This window comes from Arachis hypogaea, chromosome 16, assembly GCF_003086295.3.
Source record: "Arachis hypogaea cultivar Tifrunner chromosome 16, arahy.Tifrunner.gnm2.J5K5, whole genome shotgun sequence".
Taxonomy (NCBI): Eukaryota; Viridiplantae; Streptophyta; class Magnoliopsida; order Fabales; family Fabaceae; genus Arachis; species Arachis hypogaea.
This window is the reverse complement of record NC_092051.1, coordinates 146,839,478-146,863,960: the sequence shown is the minus strand read 5'-3', so window position 1 is coordinate 146,863,960 and position 24,483 is coordinate 146,839,478. Positions and strand designations below refer to the sequence as shown.

Here is a 24,483-nt window from a genome sequence, read left to right as displayed (position 1 = left end):
ATATTTAAATTGAAAAAAATTAGATTACCTAATAAAAATAAACATTAAAAATATTAAAAGAAGTCATTAAATTTTTTGTCAATAACTAATTAATAATATTTAAAAATATAAATTAAAAATTAATTGTTAGATTATTAAAATAAAAAAATAATTTAATAACTAAAAATATTGATAAAAAATAATAAATTCTACTAATTATTAAATTTTTCTTTTAAAAATTATTTAAACTTAATTTGAGTAAATAATTTAATTAATTTAAAAAAATAATTTAAATAATAAATATTTATATTAAAAATAATTTATAAATAAGTTATTTTATGTTTAATTTTTTTATTTTAAAAATATTTATTTTAAAAGAAATATAATAAAAAATATTTTATTATAAAAAATTATTTTTAAATTTTTTTATAAATATTTAAATAATTTTTGAAAAAATTATAATTTAATTTTAAAAATTACACTAAATATTAATATTATTATTTTTTATAAGTAAAAAATTCAAAAAAATAATTTTTAAAGCTTTTGAAACTGCCTTAGGATATTTTAAAGTTTAAAAGACTAAACTATCTCGTTTTGTGTAATTACTCCTAAAATTATAAAAAAACTAACAAACAAATTAAAGAGAGCTATAATGTGTTTTGTGTTTTTCTGACAAAAGCACATTACTCTCTCTCTCTCTCTCTCTCTCTCTTCATGCAAATCTATCTGTCTCTCTCTTTCTTGAATCTTTGTATGTTGAGTTTTGTTTTGTGTTAGGCTTCTTCAGGACAATGATGAGCCTCGAAACGCTGGGGTTGGCGGTGGTGCAACCTCCACGCGCCAACGTGTTTATGGAGGCGCGTGAGGTTGATGACGTGGCAAAGAAGCCAGCAGCTGCGGAGGTGGAAGAGTGCAGTACGTCGTCGTCGTCGTCGATCGGCAGGAACAGCGACGACGACGACGACGTTTCGTCTGAGAGATCAATGGACAGTAATAGTAACGAGAATGGTGAAAATGAGGCTCAGAGTTCTTACAATGGACCCTTGCATGCCATGGAATCTTTAGAACAAGTTCTTCCAATAAGGTACCTTTTTTTTTATTTCCATTTTTCAACTCTTAAATTTAAATGTGTATTTTAATAATCATTTATGTGCTTATACTCCTTAGATCCTTAAGTTTGTAGCTTTATACTATCTCATTCTGTATTTATTTTTTTTAATTAGTAGTTTCTATAAAATAAAAAAGAAAAAAATTTTATTGAACTCAGTTGAAGTTAGGTTGGTATGTCATTTTGATTTTATTAGATTTTTTTTGTTTTATTTGTTTGTTAGATGAGTTAGCTGGTTGTTAAGTTGGAAAGGGTGCTTTTTTTTGGGGAACAAAGTTATTTATATTTTATTTAACTAAATTAGGGTGCCAGATTGTTCAATCTTTTATTGTGATCATGGATTATGCATCAACTAGTGTCTTGGTTGATCCTTGATGTAATTTCCAGCTATTGAATTTGTCTCCATGTGTTTTCACAAATTAAACTCAGCCCTGAAAATTTGTGTCATTTGTCTTTTATTTTTGGTCAAAATGGTAGAAACATGTTAATTTGATTTTAGCAACTGGATACACCCTATATAAAGCATTAGATTAGTCAAGAAGATATAGATGCATGATATGTGTGTAACAGAAAATACAATTAGGTTAATGTTTTTTAGCATCTTTTGTGATGATTTGAAGTATATGATTATGTAGGAGGGGTATTTCAAAGTTCTATAATGGCAAGTCCAAGTCATTCACAAGCCTTGGTGATGCAGCAGCTACACCATCCATGAAAGACATTGCGAAACCGGAGAATGCATACACAAGGAGGCGTAGGAACTTGATGGCGTTTAACCATGTTTGGGATAATAAGAATCGAAGTTCCATGTTGAGGAGCAATAGTGGTGGCATTTACAAGAGGACAACAACATTGAGCTCGAGTCGAAGTTCATTGGCTCTTGCTGTTGCAATGAACAACTCTGAAAGTAGTAGTAGTATGACTAGTAGTGAGGATTCGACAACTTCAAGCTCGAATTCGACGCCCCAATTGCTTCTTCCGCCACTACATCCGCGTAGCAATAAGGCGTCTGTGTCTCCGACCTCTCTGCTGCAGAGGAGTTTCTCTCCACGGAGGTCATTTTCCATGGCCGATCTACATCATTGTGCCATTGCAGCAACAGTTAAGATCCCAAGCCCCTCCCTTGGAGATGAAACAGCTCATCCATCATAGAAAATAAACTTTTTTAGTTAAGAACTACGTCTTTAATTTTGACTTCATTTGAAAGAATCTTTGCTCTAGTGGTATTTATTTGAAAGAGCAAGAGGCTATTAGGGTAAAAGAAAAAATTGTATGCAATAGATAGAGTCTTGCATGTTTAGGAATGAATCATCTCATGTAAAAATTTCATCTCCGTTATTTTCACCGTTGATTAGATGTTTTTGTGGGTTGCAAGTTTGGCTCCACTTTCTTAATCAATGGTAAAAATGGACATATCGTGTGAAATTTTCGCATGAGCGATTACAGTTAGGATATCTTCCTGAGTTCTGATAGAGTATTATATATTAGGCCATGAGAGCTCTAACTTCTCCAATTTTTCGACTTTGTAATCATATAAGCTATATTATAGATCGAATGTCCATATTGTGTATTCTACTTAGCAATGTGATTAGATGTTTGAAGGATCACCCAAATAGGTAAGAGTATAATCTCCTTATGAAACGCCTTTTGATGGCTATTTATTTACTGAACTTTGAATTCATCCCAAACATAGGACGAAACTGACACTTTAACCTATATGCCTTACATATTTTAATGCCTTTATAAAACAAATTAGAATAATTATCCAAATTGATTCTTAAAGATTTTCAGACATTTTGATCTTCAACAAATTTTTATTCTCAAAAAGTCTTCAAAAATTATCGGACAAATGATTCTTACACCATTTTGAAAGGGTATTAATTTGTTTTAAGTGTATTTTTTAAGTACCTAATTGTTTATAATAAAATTTGTTAAAAATTTATTGTTTAGCACGTGAAAGATTTGATTCAAAGCGATGTAAAAAAACCAATGTGGAGTATAGTATAATTCTCGAGAATTTTTAAAGAATACAAATTTATTAAGACCTAAAATGTTCTATCTAAAATTCTTTAGGAACCAAAATAAATATTTTCTCAACAAATCAATATAATCATATTTACAAAGGAGATTAGTATTACAATTTACAATTGATATAACCTAATTTTGAAGGCAGCATATCATCTTCCAAATGAAGTACCATCTGTAGCCCACAATCATAGGGAAGGGAAAGGAGTAATTTATAAAACTAAACCACATCCTCAGCTTGGGGAATCATAAAATTCTTTCACAACTCCTAAGTATATAAACCCTACTTGTAAAGTTCTGCAAATTCATAACTTTAATTTGAAAGACTTAACGGAGAAAGGAACTGGACTAGTATTTACATCAATGAATGAAATTACATTACCCTTTTTTTTGCCATGGCTTTCTGAAGCAATTATACTACAGAGAATACAACATAAAAACCAATGACAAATATACACCAGAAGAAGAGCTGCAGTATTAATAGCAGCAGGATACCATCCATTAAGCGTCATCTATCCCTGAATAATTACTTACAAGTAACTAGAACTACTCAGAATAAACAAAGTAAATGACTCTTTGACTTCTGATTACAATGTCATGCACTTGCACAAATATATATGATGACAACCATGGATGCACATGTGAAGAGAAACTTGTGTCTCCACTGTGGATATGCTTGACATTTAATTCAAAGAGATGAGGTACTGAGGTTAAATTGAGCTTCAGCAACGATCATGAAACTGTAGTAGACTTCTGAAGCGAAGTAAGAAATTCGGCACAGGGATGTTCAGACAAGAATGGTGGAAGCTCAATATCATCCGGATCTATAGCAGGGATTGCCATATCTATGTCTTCGGCCGAGAAAGGAATACTGCAACAGGAACCGAAGGTGATTACAAATAAACAAACAAATGGCATACTCAACTCACAAAGTTCCAAAGTCCAGAACATAAAATAGACAAATTCTAGGATTTGGCTCCTCTACACTGCATGCTGCACTTTAGATTTAGTTTAAATAAATAATTTAAAAAAAAACATTTATAGCTACCCATATCAACGGTTGAAATACTTCACTCTCCAATATGTGACATGCACTTTAGAGGAGCAAAAGTGTGGAGATTGACATCAACATCTCATAGTAGAAGATTATATTTATTTTGAGACAATTTCTTTGATTGTTGTTATCCTGCATCGTACAGAAATTCAACAAGAACCAACTGAAGAGCTAAAAGCTATGCTACTCAACCATAGGCATCGTCAAGTCACTTCATTTAACTCTTTTTTCACTTCAGATTTATGTCTTAACATCAAAGAAACAAATGTTAAAAACACAGCAAGCACAGCACAACTAAATGGATGAGAGAATTGTACCTCAGATCGTCATCCAACAGAAAAGAATTTGAGGTCAAGTTTTGATTGTCCTTACTAACAATTTCCCTCATTTCACTGACTACCTGTTCACCATAAATAGCTCAGAACAACCAAGGGAACAATATCACAATTGCATTTAAATCAGTTTTAAACACGTCTTACCTCATTGGATACGCTCTGGGTTCCATACTTGTCGTCCCAGTACATAGTACTGATTCGATAGATCTGCCTCACCGTCAGTGCCTGTCAAAGAATTACACTTAGCCTTCTTGCTAAATTTGTGTTTATATAAACTTTGTAAAAGAATAGATGTTGCAATGGATGCAAGAAAGTTACTATGGCACTGGCATCTACATGAATGATGAAGCTCAATAGAATGAGAAGGAAAATATAGTGAATTCAATGATAACAATAATGCTGTAACCATAATCATACCGGGCAAAGATCTTGGCAAATCTCTTCCAAAGATTTCTTCCTCTTCTGATGTATTACCTGAATAATTCGAACATTGGAAAGCAAAAATGAGGGATAGCTGTTCTATTTGACACCATCAGAAGCCCAAAAACAAAAAAGCAAGTGCTTATACCAAGAACCCAACAGCTTGTCTTATATAATTAAGCTCATGCCAAGATGTTCCTGCATACTACAATTCACAAAAGAACCGAGTCAGGTCATGAAACAAAAATCTCAAACTAGCATTAGCAATCACATTTTTACCTCCTCTGTTGCATTGCCTATCCACTTCTCCAATTCTGCTAGACCAGACTTCACATACTCACCATTTGAGAATGTGCAACATTCACGCCGCAAGAGAAGACTACAAATAAATAAATAAATAAATAATGTGGGCTAAAAAAATCAACAAATTAACAAAGCAAATTAGCGAATTGAGGCTATAAAAAATCATTTAAGTAATTATAGTTTTTTACCTGTTAAAAAGGGTTATATTGATGAAAGAAAAGACCTGGGTAACTAGCTTGCGGATGAAGAAGGAAGGCACCTGAACATGTAATATTTTGTTAAAAGGAGGGAGAAAGGGATCAGTAAATGGTTGAGACTTTGTTAACAATAACAGCTCAAGACACCTTCACGTAAATACAGAAGGTATAGCTAAGACCTAGGTAACCATGCTTTTATATATTATATATATAAGAATATCACCAAGAAAGGAAAAAAGGAGGAAAAGATATCCTCCTAACAAAAAGATAAAAACTAAAGATTACTGAAGTTTGTATATGTAATAATGCGGCTTAACATGCATATCAATGTGATACACACAATTATGATGAAATCATGAAAATGGACAAACATATGATTAGACTAAACAGAGAAGTAAAAGGACCAATGAAAGAATGCAGAACATACATGGTTTCCACGAAGTTGGCTCATGAGTGTGTCCAAAAATTTGACAATATTGTCCCATTGACCACCAGATGATTGTTGAGGAGGTGCACCAGGAGATCTGGTTGACTTTCCACCATGGGATCGTCCTGCTTTGGGAGCCTAATGTCCCATAGACATCAAAAGTAAATTACAATTCTTTTAGGAAAAATCACTAGAATCTTAATGTTGACTTGAAATATAACCCTAGCAATCATTGATGAGGAGAGGGTCTGAAAATTGTCAATAATAATAGTAGCAATATTAGATGATAATAATAATAACTAATAGGATTATGAGGGCAGGTGAAAAGCTTATCTATAGCTGCTAGTTACAAAAATTATATCATTACTATACTAAAATTAATTTCGAAAAGAATTCTAGTTTCTTTCATCCACCAAGAACTGTATTTTCTGAACTTCCCCACAAGAACCAAACACCAAAATCAAGCTTCATGGATCACAATTCACAAACAATTAAGATAAGTTTCAACAAACACAAGTATTTCCACATATCCCAAGATAGAGCAAATGGTAATTGCTAGCTGAGAATCATCACTTATGAAATTAAAATTCATCTCATTACGAAATAAGTTCCACTGCATAAACTATTGTAAGTAAAATGGAAGAAATTCAATAATAATGCCGTTGTTACAGAGATACTACTTAAATACATGTGGAAATATTTTAAGTAATAAAATTGGTTCAGAAAACAATAGACTCTCTTTCCCTCCAACCTAAAAAATGAATGTGTAATGGAAACCCAATTCAATAATCTGCTTCACTTGAAGATAGAAAGCTAGTCACGCATTACAACCATAAGATTATTGAAAGCAAAAAGAAAGAATCAACTACTCAAACAATTGATACTGTAGCCTTGCTTATTTGCAAATAACAAGTCAAAAATCAAGAAAAAGTTAAAGGAAAGATAAAGGGCCACCTGAATACATTGCCCCAGAAGAGGGGAGAGTTCCTTTTTTAAATTATCTCGTATAAGACCAAAAATTTTCTCTACACAAGCAGTGAGCTGTTGCTTAAAAAGTATAGCTGGATATCTTGCCTCCACATGTGAAAAACCATCCTCATATCCAATAAGCTTCATTGGAGATTTTGGTCCCTGGAAATGCTATCATAAGTTCATAACTACATAAAGAGGAAGACACAAAATAAAGTTGCGGAATCCTGGACAAACAGTTTAAACTAAAAACTCTGTAAATAATCAATGCTGATGAAGTTTTAGTGTGTTTCTGCCCCTATATTACCTACACCTCTAATGTGCAATTCATTTGTTCTTTCACACCTGCCTGGTGTGTGAGATTAATATGTCATTACCCATTAGTATAAAGCATAATTATGTACAATAAATAATAAATAATGTAACCAAATAACAGGAGTTGAATGTTAAATGACCATATATAATCAAGTTTTAAACTTAAAAGGTTAACTTATCCGTATATTTTCACTTAATTTTCAGTTATATTCCTAGAGTTTGAAATTGAGTTACGGCATTGTATAAAAAGATGCAATCAAATCCCTTTAGTTTAAACATTTCTAACTAAATCCATGTATATCACAAGCATCTCTAAACCAAGTCCCTCCAGTTCCAAATTTTTTTATTAAGCCTCTATAGTGAATTATAAGTTCTTTTTTTCTCATCTCTAAAACTTTTTGTACAATATAGAGACTGGATCACAAAGTTCTTAAACTACAAGGATTTGGTTGGAAAATGTTCGAACAATATAGGGACTTAATTGGAAATATACAAACTATAGAAAAGTAAGTGCAAATTTTTTAGCAATACAAAAACATGATACGGATTTTTTTAAATAAAGGGACTTCAATGAAAATTGAATGAAACTATCAACACCAAAGGAATTAATCAACTTTAATGTCCACAATTTAAGCTATAGAATCTTTTCCTGTCATCCATCATAATGGGCCCTTAGTTCCACCCCAAAAATATCTTATTCTACATTTATGAGTGGGAGCGGTAGAAGACAACTTACATGGCCTAATCGGCTGCTGAAACCAGAAGATCCCGTATGACGATGAGCAGTGGGAGTTAAAAAGCCATTTGAACGTATGTTCCTCTGTAAAAGGCACAGCAGGGCAGATGTATTTGAAAGCCAATATGGCAATAGAGAGGCATCATCCTTAACCTGAATTACACAAAGAAGCTACATTTCAGATACAGGACTACCAATCTTAAGCTACACTGAAAGAAAACTGCTATATGAGGAAGTTTTTACCGATGAGAGAAAATATCATATTTACCTTTAGAACATCGTTTATGCCTTCAATTATGTAATCAAAAATAGCTGTGCGCTCAGATTCAAAGGCACGCCATTGAAGAAGACATTTGTATATGATACGAGCTGCCAGAGGTTTACCGTTTTTAAATCCCAAATTTTCTTTGATACACCTAGAAAGAAATTCATAGTTATCCTGCACAACGTGAAATCTGTTAGCCAATAGACAACAGGCAATTACATGTTAAATAGAAGATAGAATCATAGTAGCAATTCTAGCTTTTGATGAATAAATTTAGAGGAATGTGTGTGGTTCCTTTTTTATGCACTCACTTGATACTCGCTTTGAGCAAAATGGGATCATACAAATACCTACCTAACTTACCTTGGTCCTTGTGCTTAAGCTATTTTACTTTTATAAAACGAGGTTGTTAGAATTGAACTTCATACACTTGGTTGTGCAAACTATTAAGCTACAAAAATGTGAAGTTGTTTAAAAGTAAAAAAGTCAATAGAATAGTTTGTTAACCTCACAAGAATTTCCTCTACTCTTAGACTCATCATACCTCCATGTTTTTATCATCTTTGTGGGAAAAAAATCATTAAAATTGTATGTCGTCTAGACAAAACATGACCTCAAACTAAAGGCAAAGGATATAGTACACAACCAGAACAATAATAAGTCTACCTGGTGCCTCTCTGCTGTTAACTTAGGACGACGAGGGTCTGTCAAGCCTGATGTAAAAGGAGCAAGTTTTGTGGGTGTGGGTGTCTCCTGCAAAAAACCAGACCACATAAAATCTATAGTTCAATTTAGAAATTATTTTAAACTGATGAAAACAAGAGTAGCTTACAAATAGGGGCTTTCTCTCAGTGCGGGAAGCAATTACGCTTGAATATTTCTGTTGCAGAAAAAACGACAAATTAAGCAATAATGTTTATACAATTCACAATGCAAACTCATGAGAACACAACAGATAAAATAAACTAATAATAAACAGAGAAAACCAGAGCAGGAATCATCTATTAATGAATATGCATGAAGCGAATTACCTCTGACAATGACTTTGCAAGACCTGAACGGTTACTCTTAGGAGCAGCACTTAAGGCTTTCTGCCGAAGCACGTGATTTTCTTCCTCTAAATTCAATACCTTCCCCTCAAGGCTGTAGTTGAGTTTTAAAAAATGAGTAGTTACAAAAAATTACCTTCTAGAGTGAGGAACCATATACAATATTACAAGTCAGGAAAATTTATAAAAAAGCTAAAACTTTAAAACATGCAAAAAGGAAAGGCCAATGTAATGGGAAATATACATTCAGTAAATAAATTTGTATTTTGGTAGAAAGTGGGAAAAAGGGGTTACAGGGAGGAGAAAGAAAGGGCACCTCTTAACACTTTGCTCAAGTTGAGAACACTTCTGTTCAAATTCTCTCAGTTTCTCAACCATTTCTATACGGCCTTTTTGAGCATCCATGAGTTCAAGTTCCAAATTTGTGCACTTCTTTTCGAAGGCACTCAAAGAATCCTAGAAATATAAGACGAGGAAAGAAAAATAATGTAACCAAATTCAGGAGAGAAAACAAGAAAGAAGTAAGTTAAAACAGCGATTGCGCACATAAAACTTAATCTCAATGCAGCATTGGCTAGTCTCAAAATATCCCATATACATGCAATTGGAAATGAACAAGTATGTGTTCTCTTATCACACGTATAGCAGCACACGTGTAACCACATCTACCTTTAGGATAGCATTTTCCTTCCGTACTTCCTCCATTACAACCAACTCTTTTTCTAAAGCAGATTTTTCCTTCATTGACAATTCCAACTGATTTTGCAGAACAGCATTCTTATTGCACTCGTTAATTGTTGCCAATTTAGCTGCATCTAATTCAAGATTCAAGGCTTCTAACATCTTTTGAAGTTTGGAAATCTCCATTTGCTTAGACTCTTCATTGGAACCCTGCATATGAATGCAGAAATAAACCATAATAAGTTGCATACATCAAAGCTTGAATTCAAATATTAATTAAAAAAAAAACGAGAGAAGAGGAAGGAAAAAATGGGGATAAAGCAATTTGAAATGTTGTCAACAGGTAGATATGCCAGATATGAGATAATTAAATGATAGGAGCTTAAGTCCAAATGATCACATAAAAGAGTAATCATGTATGTAAACAGAGTGGGGGAGGTAACCAGAAATAGTAAACTAAATGATCTCCAGTCACATTTGCCAGTTAAAATCATAGAAGCCCCCCAAAACTAAATATATCAGCCTTTGGAATCAATGAGATGTAAAAGTAAAGATAATCTAGATTTTTTTTGTTTGGGGGGGGTGGAGGGGGGAGAGCATGTTTCAAACACATTCAATGTACAAGAACTCTTTCCGCATAGAAGGATTAAACATTTCCAGCATAAAACCTATAAAAAGTCTTTATGACAGGGAAAAGGTACCCTTATTTTCTTTTCAAGATGCAAACGCCATGTAAGCTCGTCCAATTGCTTCTCAAGTTTACTCTTAGCTAAACGGAGAGCACCAGCCTCATTAGCCTCCTGAGAAAGATGAATCACAAAACAGTTTAGTTAACAACAACTGCTAACTTGGATCTCCCCAGTCTAATAAAGGAAATCACTTACTTGCTTAAGTCTCCGAAGCTCTCTTTTAGCTTGTTTACGCCGCCAAAGGCATTGTATTGCCACAATTGAAGCTTGACGTTGTCGGAAAGTTGACCTAACCTTGGCCATCCTCCAATATGCCTGTGATATTCAAGTTAAATGTTCAATAAAATAATACAACAGATTCCATCATGCCTGAGTAACAACTGCACACAAACAACAGCAACAGAAAGTAAATGTAGCAACAATTTAAGTAATTAATGCATTGTCATGCCTCATGTCATAAAAACATGTGTACTAGAAGATTGGAACTTTTAACATCAGCTATAATACTGCTGTTTGATAAAATCAATAAATTAAAAATTCCTAACACAAAAACTGGAACAAGTAACATCTGATAACTAGGATGATAAATGCAAATTTAACTGGACTATATCAAGACCAAGAAAAAGGCCATTGCAAATGTCCTACCACAAATAAAATCCCCTTGGTAAAATTACCTGAATAACAGTAGCAGCTCTATGCTCCTTTCCATGCAAGAATCTTTTGCGAGTTGCAAAACCACGGACATGTGACTGAATGATGACAGTAGATGAATATAGTTCTAAGTAAGCACACCTCTTTAGACACATACGGATGTATTTCTGAATAGAGATAGCTGCAGCGGTCTCCCTTTTAGCAACGTAAATCTTTCGTGCAATGCACCCTACATTTACAAAAAAACAGATAAAACAGAAGACCACCACATTGACGTAAATACAAAAGTAGGGGTTCCTATATGGAACATGGCAGATCTTAGAAGACTGCCAACCAAGAGAGCACAAATCCATCATGTGTTGTCTAGCACCAAGATACCAGTTAAGGATAGAAATGTAACTGAACTCAATAATATAGAAATTAGAATAGTTTAACCCATCCTATATCCATTTAACATTAAATCCCAAACTAAGTACTTCCCACAAAATTTCACTATCTATCAGTTGTAACAACAGTTAACCATAGAAAGACAACTTCTTCCGGGAGCAGCAAGAAGTGGTTCATGCAGTAGCAATAAAGAAAAAACTAACCCCTGCAGCATGACTGAATAGAAATTGCAGCAGCTCTGAGTGAGATGAAATCCCTGTGTAAAATAAATGTCCTCAGTCGCCGCTGAATACATTTTGCAGCATTGTCCAGAACCTCAGCTCGTCTGGAGTCTAAAATACCAATTTGACCAGCTCTGAGAAATACTTTGGTCCTACCCAACTGAAGAAGAAGAAACAAATATAACCAATATAAATTAACTAGATTAGTAAATCTCAATTTTGTTATTGAACAACAGCAAATACATGTTAAATGAATGGCTGGAACCTATGTTACAAGGAGAGAGAAGAAGTTGATGATGACAAACAAAGAAAAACAAAAGAACAGGGTCTGCTAGATTATTTAAGGAAGGCATAATTGCCAAACATAATCATAATCATTATTATCTCCACTTATGTCATCCTTACACGGTATCCAGCATAGCAATCAAAGAATTTAATTCATTAACATATCAATTACATAGAAATACATGTTAGTATTTGTACAAAGTATACTTGCATTATAGTGATACTCAAGGATTATTAGGGAGATTTTATCTCGGGTAGTTATATGATGACGACTGTTTTTACATTGAGGCCATGGCGGTACCATGGCATTATGGCGTGGCAGTTTTGGGCTAACCGCCATCTTAAACGTGCGGCATTGCAGAAATGGTGCTAGGCAAACGACGGCCACATGGCGGTGGCGCCATGGTGGTCCAATACTGGTATGGCGGCAATGGCGGTACTTTTGCAATATTGTTTTTAAAAACTTTAAGGATCTTTTGGTCATTTTAATACCCCTAAACCTAAAATTTACAAAAACAAATCTTCTCTGGCTCTCGTATTCTGCCTCTTCACGCCCTCTCTACTCTGGTTCACTCTCCCTGTCTGCTGCTTGAGTAAGATGAAGACTTGCAATGCTGACAGCACCGCCGCCAATAGCATTGCCACCGTTCTAGACCACAACAACAAAGCGCCATAACACAACAGATGCACGGAACATTAACGATGGCGCCATGACCTGCAGAGGAAGACGACGACATTGAACTTTGCTGGTGAATCTGCTTTTCTAACTGCTTCCTTTTTCCTTTATAATTTGAACCCTCAAGTTTTTGTTTTTCCACTCTAATCCCCCTTTTTTCTATTCTCACCCCTCAATTAGTTTTAATCTTTAATATTGATTGTTATAATATGGATAAACAGTTTCATATTATTATTGATAAATTATCAGTAGTTAGTAGTTTAGATATAATTTTTTATTTATCTTTTAGTAGTTTCACTTATATTTTTGTACATTATTTTAGCATTTTTTTAATGTATCCGCCATTTGCCGCAACACCATCCTTTATAACCTCATGGCGGTTTATCCTTCTGCCATGAGCCGCCATCTGCCATCAAAAGCTATGGATGATGATTAACTTACATAATGCATAATTTATTATAATATTGAGTATGACATGGGATTATGAAGTTTCCCAGCTTAGAAGTGTGTATCCCTTGTTGGTCAGTGATATTCCCAAAAATTGGGATGTAATAGAAGCATACCTGAAAGTTATCAAGCTTGAGCTTCTTCAGAATTCTCTCAGTTGCAACTTTATCATCATAACTATTAACAAAAGCAGCACATAAAAATTGATGAGAAGTGAAAATATTTAAATTTTTTAAAAAAACGAAAATTAAATGAGAAGCACATATTGATAGCCAGAAAAGAATAAATTGTTCAATAGCCACAGCTTTTCCTTAACAAATGATGATAAGAAAATATACAGTTAAGCGCACACTGCAGAGGTAGAACCAACTTGCTTTTATAATTCGTTCATTTATGGTGCTGCTAATTAATACCATCAAAAAGATCACATCACCAAACCAGAACAAATTAGCTATGTGACCAGATTACCAGGCATAAAATAAAGCACATTTTCTAGCCCAGCATTTAGAACTTGGTTTTATCCAAATCAATAGCTAGCCATGCAAAACCAGCAAACTAGGACTAAACCTGAGAATCACTAACAACTATCATTAAAATGGTTTTAAGGTTTCCACTTCTTATCCATAAAACCTAGTATACGGGAATCAAAGGTTGTAGGATTAAATCCTTCAACAAAAATTACTAACTACCAATATAGCACAGTTAAAGCTACATGATTTGATAAGTTTGTCATTAAGCAGCATAAATGCAAATGAACTTTGAATAGGGTAAGAAGTGTTGGCTTCAGTCAAACTATTCACCATAGATTCACTTGTTAGCAATTTGAATTTGGACGTAACCAAAACCATGAATTGGACAAAAGTATATAATATGAATTGAAGAGGTATCCCTTAATGGGTAACCACAAAAATCACATTTAGCAAACTCACCTCCCGTCCATTAATTCAGGGCCTATTAAGCCAAAGCGATCCACAAACTCTGAATAAGTCCTTCGGGTGGGGTAACCAGCTAGGCTTATACGAACAGCCTCAAGGACACCCTTAATGAAAGAGATGTATCATATATGTCAAAACACTGTTCAATGAATGAGAAGCTACAGCTTGTAAACCTAGAAGACAACATGCAAACAATACCCACCATATTTGCATGAAAATGTGAATCAAAACTTCATCATCGACTTGGGTTAGAGCTTTATCTTTTCAATTCTTTGGAAGAAAAATCAGTGACAAACCAAAGACACAAAAACAAAGCTTTTTCTGACAAAGAAACCGGGGAGAGGAAAGATTAAATGTGATTGCGCTAAACTATGGTTATGCCAAGGTCATTTACAACCAAATGCATCTTAATGAGTTTGTCTATTGCTATCTTTGGTTTCCCTGCCTCTAACCACTAAACTATCCCCCATGTCATCTATTCCGAGAGCTTCCATAGATTTCTTCTCACATAATCAAATGACAAAAGATTTTCACCAATCCCCCCCCCCCACAAAAAAAGGTGTTACTCAAACATAACGGAGATTAGGAATCGACATGCTGATAATCATCATGTCAGAATATTGCTCCAATAAAAGGGGATACAAAATATCTAAACTACTCACCCCACATCGCAATTGGTGTATGACACTGGAATTCTCAAACTTTTGTGGTCGGTTCAAAGAATTTGGCTTCACGCATCGTATGTAATGAGGCTCTGTTGATTTAAGGGTCTCCATAAGAGCTTGGAGTTGTTGCTGAGCTCACAATCCACCAAACATGCACAGAAGACACCCCCAAAACAAAAAAGGAAAGGTTAGTAAAATCAGCCATATGAAAATTGATGTTGAAAAAACCTTATTCTCCATATAATTTTGTCCCAAAAATGGATCTCCAAATTAGTAAGTAAAATGAGAAAAGGAATCAAATCTGCACACCTTAAATCTGGATGCCACAGATGAAAACTTGTAAGATGATCTTGAAGATTCCTCTGGTAGCAAAGGAAAAAGACCAGACACAAAGGGGCATTTCGAAGAAGATAATAGATTACAGTGTTCTACTACAACATAATCACGATTTTTGTCTAAGAAGGAATCTGTGTGATATGTAACCTACATAAATGAAGCAGATGATCTCTCCGAAATTAGTAATGTTACATTACAAGAATTTTCGTCCAAAACTAGAGGATGTACAAAAATACAGACTCACCTTTCCAGCATAATGAGAAATACTGAAATCAGTTTGTGAAAACTTCTCCTTTTCCAATCTCGGATGAGACTGGAAATGGTTAAACAACTTGGTTGAGAATGTTTCATACGTAGATTTTGGGAACATGCTGCAAGGAGAAGAAATTCAACAGCCGTTAAATTTGGAACTGAAATATACCAATATACACCAAAATTCAAACTAAAGAACCAAAACTGTACCAGGCTTCATCCAAGAGAGCAATGATACCAATGGGTTTCTGCAAAAGAATGCAATGATAAGACCTCAGTAAACCAAAATTACAGACATATGCACAAGGTGAAATCCAGATTAGACATTGAGCTATAAAACATTAAAATATATCGAGTTTGTTTGTAATATTTAATAAACTATATTATACTATCAATTGTTTAATCTGAACATTGTATCACCTAAAACGTTAAAATTATGGATAGAAGTAGGATTCAAGCCTAATTCATTTTACTGTGCGAGGACTTCCTTCTTTTCTCTCTTGATAAATTGTGTTATTAATATAATATTATTTATCAAAAAAAAATTGTTTTTTTCTACAGTTTTTCTTGATCTCCATTTACCTCAAAATACTGGCTTATACTCTCTCTGATCTTCTATCCTATAGTGACTTCTATAAGAAATGTGAAATACAACCATCTTTCCCACAAGTGCTAATAAATAGAAGTTACTATTTTACTATATCTCTTTGTTACCATGTAATGATATACAACCAAAACAATATCTAAATGTACAGGAGAGTATCATGTGTTGGTTAGTTTTTTATACTTTATTACATAAAAAAAATATATTAAAACCATAAAATTAGATACTAAAGAATATGTATCTTCAACATATTTTATAATTGAAAGCCTTTAAGAATCCTGAAATTTTAAAATAAGAATAACAGATAAACAGGTCCTTGGCCATTTTTGGAGGGGACACTCAAATCCCTGACTAAAATTAATTAGTCATAAGTCCTTGACCATTGAAAATGTGAGACACATGCCCTATTGACTAATGGAGGGACCTATGCATCTCATCGGACTTGCATTTCCATTGGTCAGAGACTTATAAGTCATTAATTCTGGTCAAAAACCTATTTGTCTTTTATCCTTAAAATAATTATAATTTACAATAAATAAGAAACAATTATAATATTAATAATTTCATTTTAAAACTTATCAAAATATTTTTTTTATTACAATTTGCTTTTACTTGTTAAAATTTTGCTTGTGTTTAGAACTAGTTACTACCATCAAAATACAATATAAATAGTATTGACAAATCTTATAAACTTGGTCCTATCCTATCATAAAATTTGGAAAATTTCCACCTGAAAAGCAATAACGATTAACCAAAAACCTTTTCAATTAGATCCAACACATCTTGGTTGTCCACGAATTCAATGTAACTCCAGTTTATTTCTTCTCTACCATACTCTTCCTGCTCCATCTTGAATACATGCTGAAACAAGTCACAAGATAGATGTTACAAGAAAAAAAAATGAAGAAAAAACATCAAGACCATATGCATGAACTTAGTGAATGTAACGTACAATAACACATGTATACCTCATTAAAATGTTGCTGAAGCTTTTCATTTGCAAAATTGATGCAGAATTGCTCAAAACTGTCGGAAGAGAGCACAATGGATTGAGCAAAACAATCATAGTGGAAAAAGGACCAATTTAAATAGACAACAGAAGCGAACAAATAAAAAACCAACAAAGGGAATAACAAGATAAAAAAAATCCACATAGGATATTAAAGCAAACTATGCACACTGACTGAAAGACTAAAGAAGGAAAAGATTAAAATCCAAGAGACATTAATCAACAACTTACCTATTATCCTTGAAGCACTCAAAGCCATAGATATCGAGAACTCCAATTTGAATCTGAGAATTTGTATCCTGACCAACAGACCTATTGATCTTATCAACAAGCCTGGCAGAACAACAAGATCAACAAATAGTGACACCTTAAACAGTGCATAATAAGAAGATAAACATGTTGATTCTGAATTGATCATAAGCATACCAATCAAATAAACGAGCATAAACCGTTTTTGCCAAAGCATCCCGTCCAGCAACAGCAGCATTACAATCAAGAGCTTTAATTATATTTCCCTCTCGAGTTTGTATTGACCGAGTACACAATGTTGCTAGTAGTAGCTCTACATCACATCTAGAGTGAAAATTAAGTCTTTAATATTGGCAAAGGAAAGAAACTTCCATTGATGAGCAAATCTTAAAGTATAAATGACTAATAGTCCAACTCATTTAGTATTTTTATCATTTCTAATTCTGCAATACAAAAAAGAATAATAGGCAACATCTGTTCACAGATAAAGTGATATACCCAACCGAATATAACCTGCTAAGGCTCTTACTCTGATATATAATGCTTTAGCCCTGACCTGTGAACAACTTATATTCACATGTTCATACTTGTTTTCAAAACGGAAGTTGGTTTACAACCTGACTTCTTAGAAATTGTTGTATGTAGAAGTTATATTATTTCCTCTTACCCCGGCCAAATTTTAATTGTATATAAATATCCATTTCTACTTTGTCATTCATAAAAAAATAAAAAAAAAATAAAATAAGAAAACCAGTACAGAGCATTACATGCTTTATTGCATGGTTTGGTCAGTTAGTCTTTGCCATATATTTGTGTGAAGTATATTTTAAATAAATGCATAACGAGAAAATTGAAATTTCAGCCAACTTATAATTCATATTAAGAACATAACATTTCAAAGATAATGTAATTGCGTACATGAAGAGTTCAGCGGCCATCTGCATATGAAATCTTGATTTCTCATCTTTTACTACTGACGAGTCATGCTCTTTTCCAGGAGAAAATTCAATATTCCCCAAATGTAAAATTGCAGCTAAGACACGAAATATGGCTTCCTGAGAATAGGCAGAGGGGTAATTATAATTAAAGGGGAGCCTATATGTAAAATTATCTAATAAAGTGAGTTACACTAATGTAAACATTATCATACCTGGTCCTCATGACTTATGCCAACAATATCCATTGACCTCGTCGTCTTCACATATTCTTCAGCATTGCTTACACCATCAAGTTCATAGATTTTACTTTGGTTTAAATAGTGGAAGTGGCTTGGATGTCCTAACTTATACTTTTCTGCATCCTAAAATGAGGCACCCCAATTATAAAGTATTAAAAATTAATACTTTGAGTGATCATGAAATTATGAAAACCATAACCTGCACATATGCAATGCAAAATATCGCATTATACTGCGATGCTGACCCAAAACAGAAATCAAATCATGGGTGCAAAATAAATTGAATACCATTTCAGATGCACACAACTGATAAAAACAGTGATAATTTCTTTCTGGATTCGTTATCTGCACTACTCGTGATCTTTCCAATAAGTATGTTCTAATTGCAGCACCAGATATTCTACCACTTGAATCAAACTGAATTTCAACAAACTTCCCAAAACGACTGCAGCGAAAAAAAGATAGTAACAAGATTAGGCTTTGGGCAGTAATAGTTTCAAATGAAGAGCTTTTGAAAAGGCAACACAGTAGTCACAGTTTGCACAACATACACCAAAGTGGAATCATCAAAAACATACAGACTGCATGATTGAGCATCAAATCTACTCATATGAAAACTTTTTCTTGAGCACTGCTACACAAACCATGATGTAGTTTTTTCCAAATAGAATTGGCACACACAACAAATTTTGAGTGACTGGATAGAAATCATGAGTGGTCAAAGAATTTAAGATGTTCCTATCAAATTTTGCCACATAATTCGGGCCTTGTGTTTCTGGCAAGTTATTGGCCATATAGTCTCTTCCAAATTTTAAATCTAAGAATTTAAGTGATGCCTTTTCACCCACTTAAGTCTCTGTCTGATCTCACAAACTTCAACAACTATCATCCGTTAACTTCATTGCTTCTAAATCAGAAATCTCTTATATGCATGAGAGGCTATAAATCCCAGAAAACTTTCCTTTTTCTATGCTACATTCTGCACCGTTTGAAATTTTAAGCATCCACAGCACATTAAATAGAACTCCAAATTAATATCCCAAAAAGGACTGACACTTCCATATAATACATAATACAGTTTGTTTCCATATAATTCCACTGTCCTGGATACATTGAATAGATTCAAATGTTGTCTGGACCAGTGAAGGGGGAAGAACAAAGTAACAAACACGACATTACAACATCCACAATTAAGCCTTTTCCTCCTATAACAAGATGGGAACAGTTATGCAAAACAGCTATTGCATCTTATCTTAAACTATGACTATAGACAAATAACCTAGAAAAATCTAGAGATGGAATCTATAGTAAAGGGCAAGTAGTCACGTAAAATAAATAAGCAAACAATGCAGAGCCAACTTCACCTTGAATTGTCATTTCTGACTGTCCTTGCATTACCAAATGCCTCTAAAAGTGGATTTGACTGAGCAATGAAAATGTGAAATTAGTTTCCCATAGTGGCAGATAAATGATAATTGGAACTTCAAAGCGGGCCAACCACTGAATTCATGATTGATTGAACTCAAGAATAGCTTACTTCCAGAACTTGTTGTTCAACTGTTCTATCGTCACCAGCAGCACGTCCACCAACAAAGGTAAGATACTGCATGATTAATTTTGTTGTCTCAGTTTTGCCAGCACCACTTTCACCGCTTACCAAGATGGATTGACTTTTACCTTCACTCATCATTGCTCTAAATCATGACCAACCAAAAATAAATAAATTAAAAAAATAAATTAAGAAACCAAAAATAAACACATTAGATGCATACTAACCTATAAGAAGAATCTGCAACAGCGAAAACATGTGGGCTAAGCTCACCGAATGGAGCTCCCTTATACTGCTCCATCATATGGATTTCATACAAATGAGGAAGCTTTGTGAAGGGATTAACAGCTATTAAAATGCTTCCTGTATAAGTCTGTAAAAGAAAAAACGAATCAGGGGGGAAAACCATTAAATCACTGCCACTTAGGGGGAAAATGTTCATAATCAATAATTAATATTAGCAACAACAGCTCTGCATTAAAATTAAGTCAAATCCATTTAGTGGAGTCACCAAAATGGAAAATGCAGACTTCAAAACTACATAAGATAAACTATCTTAGGCATTTGAAAGTGACTGATCCAGATAGGCAACTCAATGCCAAGTCATAAGTTGCATTCCAAACATGAGTTACATTGATAATCCATAGAGAGATATTTAAGAACTAAGACTTCAAAAGTGGTCTATCTACAACGAGCCATATGTACAACGCCATAGAACATGTCATATATTCTTCAAGAATCCACATCCACCAAACTAGATTTACGAAATTTATTATGCTTACGGTTATATTGTAACTTTTAAATCATTATTACTCTCTTTAATTGAAGAATTATACCTGTTTGTTAACTTTGTTATTAATTTTAAATTTTTTATGCTCTACCACATACATGTCCTGTCATGCAATTTTAAGCCATATCCTCATGTTCTCTTATCATGTAGGTGTTCCATGAGGCCGTGATATATCCTCGGTTCATAGGATAAGAAACATATTTAACTAATGTAGCTATCCCAATGTCAAACTCATATTACCAAACACTCTCTATCTAATTTCAAATGCCTAAGCTCTCAACCAAACTCATTATTTTGAACATCCAGAAAATAATCAGTTCCATTCAATTTAACCCTCTCACTCACATAGATATCATTGAGCGCATATCTCCTCCGAAGATTGTACAACACTCCTGGCTCATTCAAGTAAGCCAGCTTAGTCATGTCTTCAACTCCACCATGCTCTTCTTCATCCGCATCCCGCGGAAACAGCTTATCAGGAGTAGAAAAAACCTGCACCACCACCACCACCACAAGCAATAAACACACCAATATCCAACATAATAGCTTTTTTTTTTCAAAAAAAATAATCAATTCTTTCTCCAAAATCCACTGAAAATCAAGATCATTACTTCATTAGCTTTTCTAAACCTAAAATAAAACAATAGCAAATAATCCACACACACACACCCCTGAACCTCCGTTCAACTAGCAACAAAAAAATCAGTGACTCACTAGAATAAGTTACGAAAATAATCATTTCTCTTTTCTTTGTCCATAATCTACTGAAAATTAACATTTAAGATGTTCTGAAACCTAAACGTTAACAAAATTAAAGCAAACCTAAACCTCGAATAAACTAGCAACAGAACCGAACAAACACGTGAATAATGAATGAGTGACTCTCACCTTCTTGCCGGAGTCGGTCACGAGCTGAATACGACTATTGTTGACTCCGCCGCCACCGCCGCCGCCTCCGGAGTCAACAACTTCGGCAGGTATCCAAGCATCAACCCTGTCCTGGACCCAAACCTTAGCGCCCTTACGAAGACTCATTGTTGCTTAGTCAGCACTGCAAATTGAAATTGAAACCAAAAGCGAAACCCTAGGAAAGCGAGAGAGAATACGAGCATGAAGAAGAAGAAGAAGAGGAGGAGGAGGTTTCTTCGGTTTTTGGGTTTTGGTGCAGTGTACTTGTTGAGTTGTTAGTGAAAAAAAAGAATTTCAGGTTCCCGCCCTAAGAAAGAGGTGTGCAGCGTCCGTATTATTTTGATTTTGACTGAAAAAATCAAAAACTCGGAATGGCGTCGTTATTTATATCACAGGCTTTGGTGGTCGACACCACACGACACGTCACCACATTAAAAACCCACCTCTGCCACACCACCGTTAATACTACTTAGTCAGTGGGTTTCCGTTTTCCTTCTTTTCAGCTTATCTTCTTCCGCTTTCAAAGCTATCAAGCTTTGACGTATATTGCTTTAACGGATTCACGGAGGGTATAAATTTGTCATTAAGCCATTACTAAACTTTATTTTATTTTATTCTTTTTCGATTTCCGCTTAGGTAAGTAGTTTTTTTATTATTATTTTGGTTATGTGAGTCGAGTTTTTATTTTAATATATATTAGATAGCAGTACGTGGAACACGTATATATTAGCCAAAACATAGTTTAATAGAAAGTTCGAAATTCACAATATGCTTTTAAGATTGTACTTTTAGTTTTATATTTTTACGAATAAAAAAAATTCTCCTACAATATGTTTTGACAAATTATTTGTGTTACAAATGTTTCAAAAATTTGTTAAACACTAAATTACCTAATATTTAGAAGATTTACTAACGATAAAACAATGTAAAAAAAATGTCTATGTACGTCTACATATTATTAATAAGGGTCTACTTCTTCTTTGGTATAGAAGTTATCATGACATTATACCAATAATAAACACTTAATTTAGTTTCTATTTTTATAGTAACTAATTCAATTCTTAATGATAAAATGAAATGTGATATTGTAATTTTTAATTATAGTATCTATACTTTTAGTAAAATTACAAATTAGTATTTACACTTTAAAAGTTTGTAATTAAAGTCTTAAAAAAATAAAATTTATAATTTGTCTCCGCTGTTCAAAAAATATTTAATTTAACAGAATATTCTCAACATATTTTCTATTTTAAACATGTAAGCTGCACATGATTGACAATAGAGACCAATTTATAATTTTAGTAAAAGTATGGGGACCAATCGTGTAATTTAAATATTTGAAAATGACCAAAAACTCTCTATGCTATCTAAACTCACCCCGTACCTCCTCAGCTCTCTCATTCTCATTTTCTCATTTTTCAAAATGGCACTCCAACCCCAGCGCTTTCTGTCTCTCACCTCGCCTCCCCATCGCCGTGCCTCTCGCCTCCATCGCCACGCCGGATCTACTGATAAATTGAGTTGCTATTTTATGTTGATTTGTTGCTATTTTCTTCTTATACGTTGAATTATCCGCTTTGAGCATGTTTAGGATTGGAATTGTTCTCTTCCATTTATCGGTGTTTAGTATTGGGATTGGAAGAGAAGAAAAAGTCGCCGGATGAGAGAGGCTAGATGGAGGAAGGAGGCGAGACCCAACTCGTGAGCACAAATACGGTGGATCCGGCGCGACGACGGTGAACCGAGGTGAAAGACAGAGAGTGCTGGAGTTAGGGTGTCGTTTTGAAAAGTAAGAAAGTGAGAGTGTGAGAGCTGGGAAGGGGATGGGTGGGTTCAAATAGATTAGGGAGTTTTTGGTCATTTTCAAATTATTAAATTACACAATTGGTTCTTATACTTTCATTAAAATTGTAAATTGGTCCTTATTGTTAAACATATGCAGCTCACATGTTTAAAATAGAGAATATGCTGAGAATATTTTATTAAATCAAATACTTTTTGAACTGCGAGAACTAAATTGTAAATTTTAATTCTTTTTAAGGACCTAATTATAAACTTTTAAAGTGTAGGGACTAATTTGTAATTTCACTGAAAGTGTAGAGACAAACTTATAATTTAACCTAACAACTATTTAACATCAATTGGTTTAGCACAATTTAAAAACAGAGAAGAAAAAGATGGTGGTGCTTTTGAAAGAAAAAACAGTGGTCAAAATTCTTGTATCTTTAATCTTCACACTCCTTGTCACCAACACCAACAATTAGAAGAATCTTAATTCACATGTAGAGATGGCAATGGTATCTTTGAAAACGAAAATCTCTTTTTCGCTCTCCATTCCCATTTAATAAAATGCTCTCCGTCCCTACTCCATTTTCATTACATATCTCTGTTTATATCCATGGATATTATTAAGTTTTAAATTTAAATTTTTTTAAATAAATTAACACAACTATAATAAAATCCTATACAATTCAACTAAGTATATCAAATCAAACACAATTTAAACACAAATTTTACATAATAACATACATATAAAAAAAATTTAACATTTTTTTTCCAAACAAAACATTCAACACAATAAGGTGGAGCATCAAAGAAAAAGTACTAGACAGATAAAAAACCTAAATTCTAATCATCTTTGGCAATGCCATCGACAACCCAAAAGATCAAAATCATTCCACTATTTGTAACTCCTAATCGACCTGTTGACTACTTCCGCAACACCTGCTTATTGACTTCTGAAGATTCTGTCATTTCTTTCTAACCAAATGCTCCAAATGATAACAATA

The 24,483-nt window shown here is 33.7% G+C and overlaps 2 protein-coding genes across 2 annotated transcripts; one reads left to right on the top strand and one right to left on the bottom strand.

The window, feature by feature from the left end:
* The first annotated feature begins 575 nt into the window (after nt 1-575).
* On the top strand, nt 576-2,700 carry LOC112697646 (uncharacterized). Its single transcript, XM_025750903.3, has 2 exons — nt 576-1,063; nt 1,723-2,700. The coding sequence occupies exons 1-2, from the start codon at nt 771-773 to the stop codon at nt 2,237-2,239; spliced, it is 810 nt and encodes a 269-aa protein (XP_025606688.1). The 5' UTR covers nt 576-770; the 3' UTR covers nt 2,240-2,700.
* A 766-nt stretch (nt 2,701-3,466) lies between these two features.
* On the bottom strand, nt 3,467-22,279 carry LOC112697645 (myosin-15). Its single transcript, XM_025750901.3, has 38 exons — nt 21,674-22,279; nt 21,131-21,277; nt 20,223-20,368; nt 19,984-20,140; nt 19,811-19,869; nt 18,735-18,891; nt 18,420-18,569; nt 18,188-18,324; nt 17,447-17,593; nt 17,252-17,353; nt 16,980-17,037; nt 16,771-16,872; nt 15,618-15,655; nt 15,400-15,526; nt 15,129-15,302; nt 14,817-14,948; nt 14,149-14,258; nt 13,336-13,396; nt 11,794-11,971; nt 11,227-11,432; nt 10,748-10,867; nt 10,565-10,663; nt 9,852-10,073; nt 9,499-9,638; nt 9,165-9,276; nt 8,966-9,013; nt 8,800-8,886; nt 8,137-8,307; nt 7,869-8,021; nt 6,803-6,979; nt 5,849-5,986; nt 5,413-5,483; nt 5,201-5,300; nt 5,070-5,126; nt 4,919-4,975; nt 4,646-4,726; nt 4,484-4,566; nt 3,467-3,983 (listed from the first exon to the last, which is right to left on the bottom strand). Exons 1-38 carry the CDS (start codon nt 21,818-21,820, stop codon nt 3,845-3,847), a joined length of 4,590 nt encoding a protein of 1,529 aa, XP_025606686.1. The 5' UTR covers nt 21,821-22,279; the 3' UTR covers nt 3,467-3,844.
* Between the last annotated feature and the right edge of the window lie 2,204 nt (nt 22,280-24,483).

Bases quoted from the DNA above. Each gene is read 5' to 3' on its own strand.
- LOC112697645 (XM_025750901.3), bottom strand. From the start codon at position 21,820: ATGAGTCTTCGTAAGGGCGCTAAGGTTTGGGTCCAGGACAGGGTTGAT. The intron at 5,484-5,848 runs GTATGTTCTGCA...TTACATGTTCAG, and splicing joins GCCAACTTCGTGGAAACCAT to GTGCCTTCCTTCTTCATCCG. The intron at 4,727-4,918 runs GTATGATTATGG...ATTCTTTGACAG, and splicing joins TTTGCCAAGATCTTTGCCCG to GCACTGACGGTGAGGCAGAT.
- LOC112697646 (XM_025750903.3), top strand. From the start codon at position 771: ATGATGAGCCTCGAAACGCTGGGGTTGGCGGTGGTGCAACCTCCACGC. The intron at 1,064-1,722 runs GTACCTTTTTTT...ATGATTATGTAG, and splicing joins GAACAAGTTCTTCCAATAAG to GAGGGGTATTTCAAAGTTCT.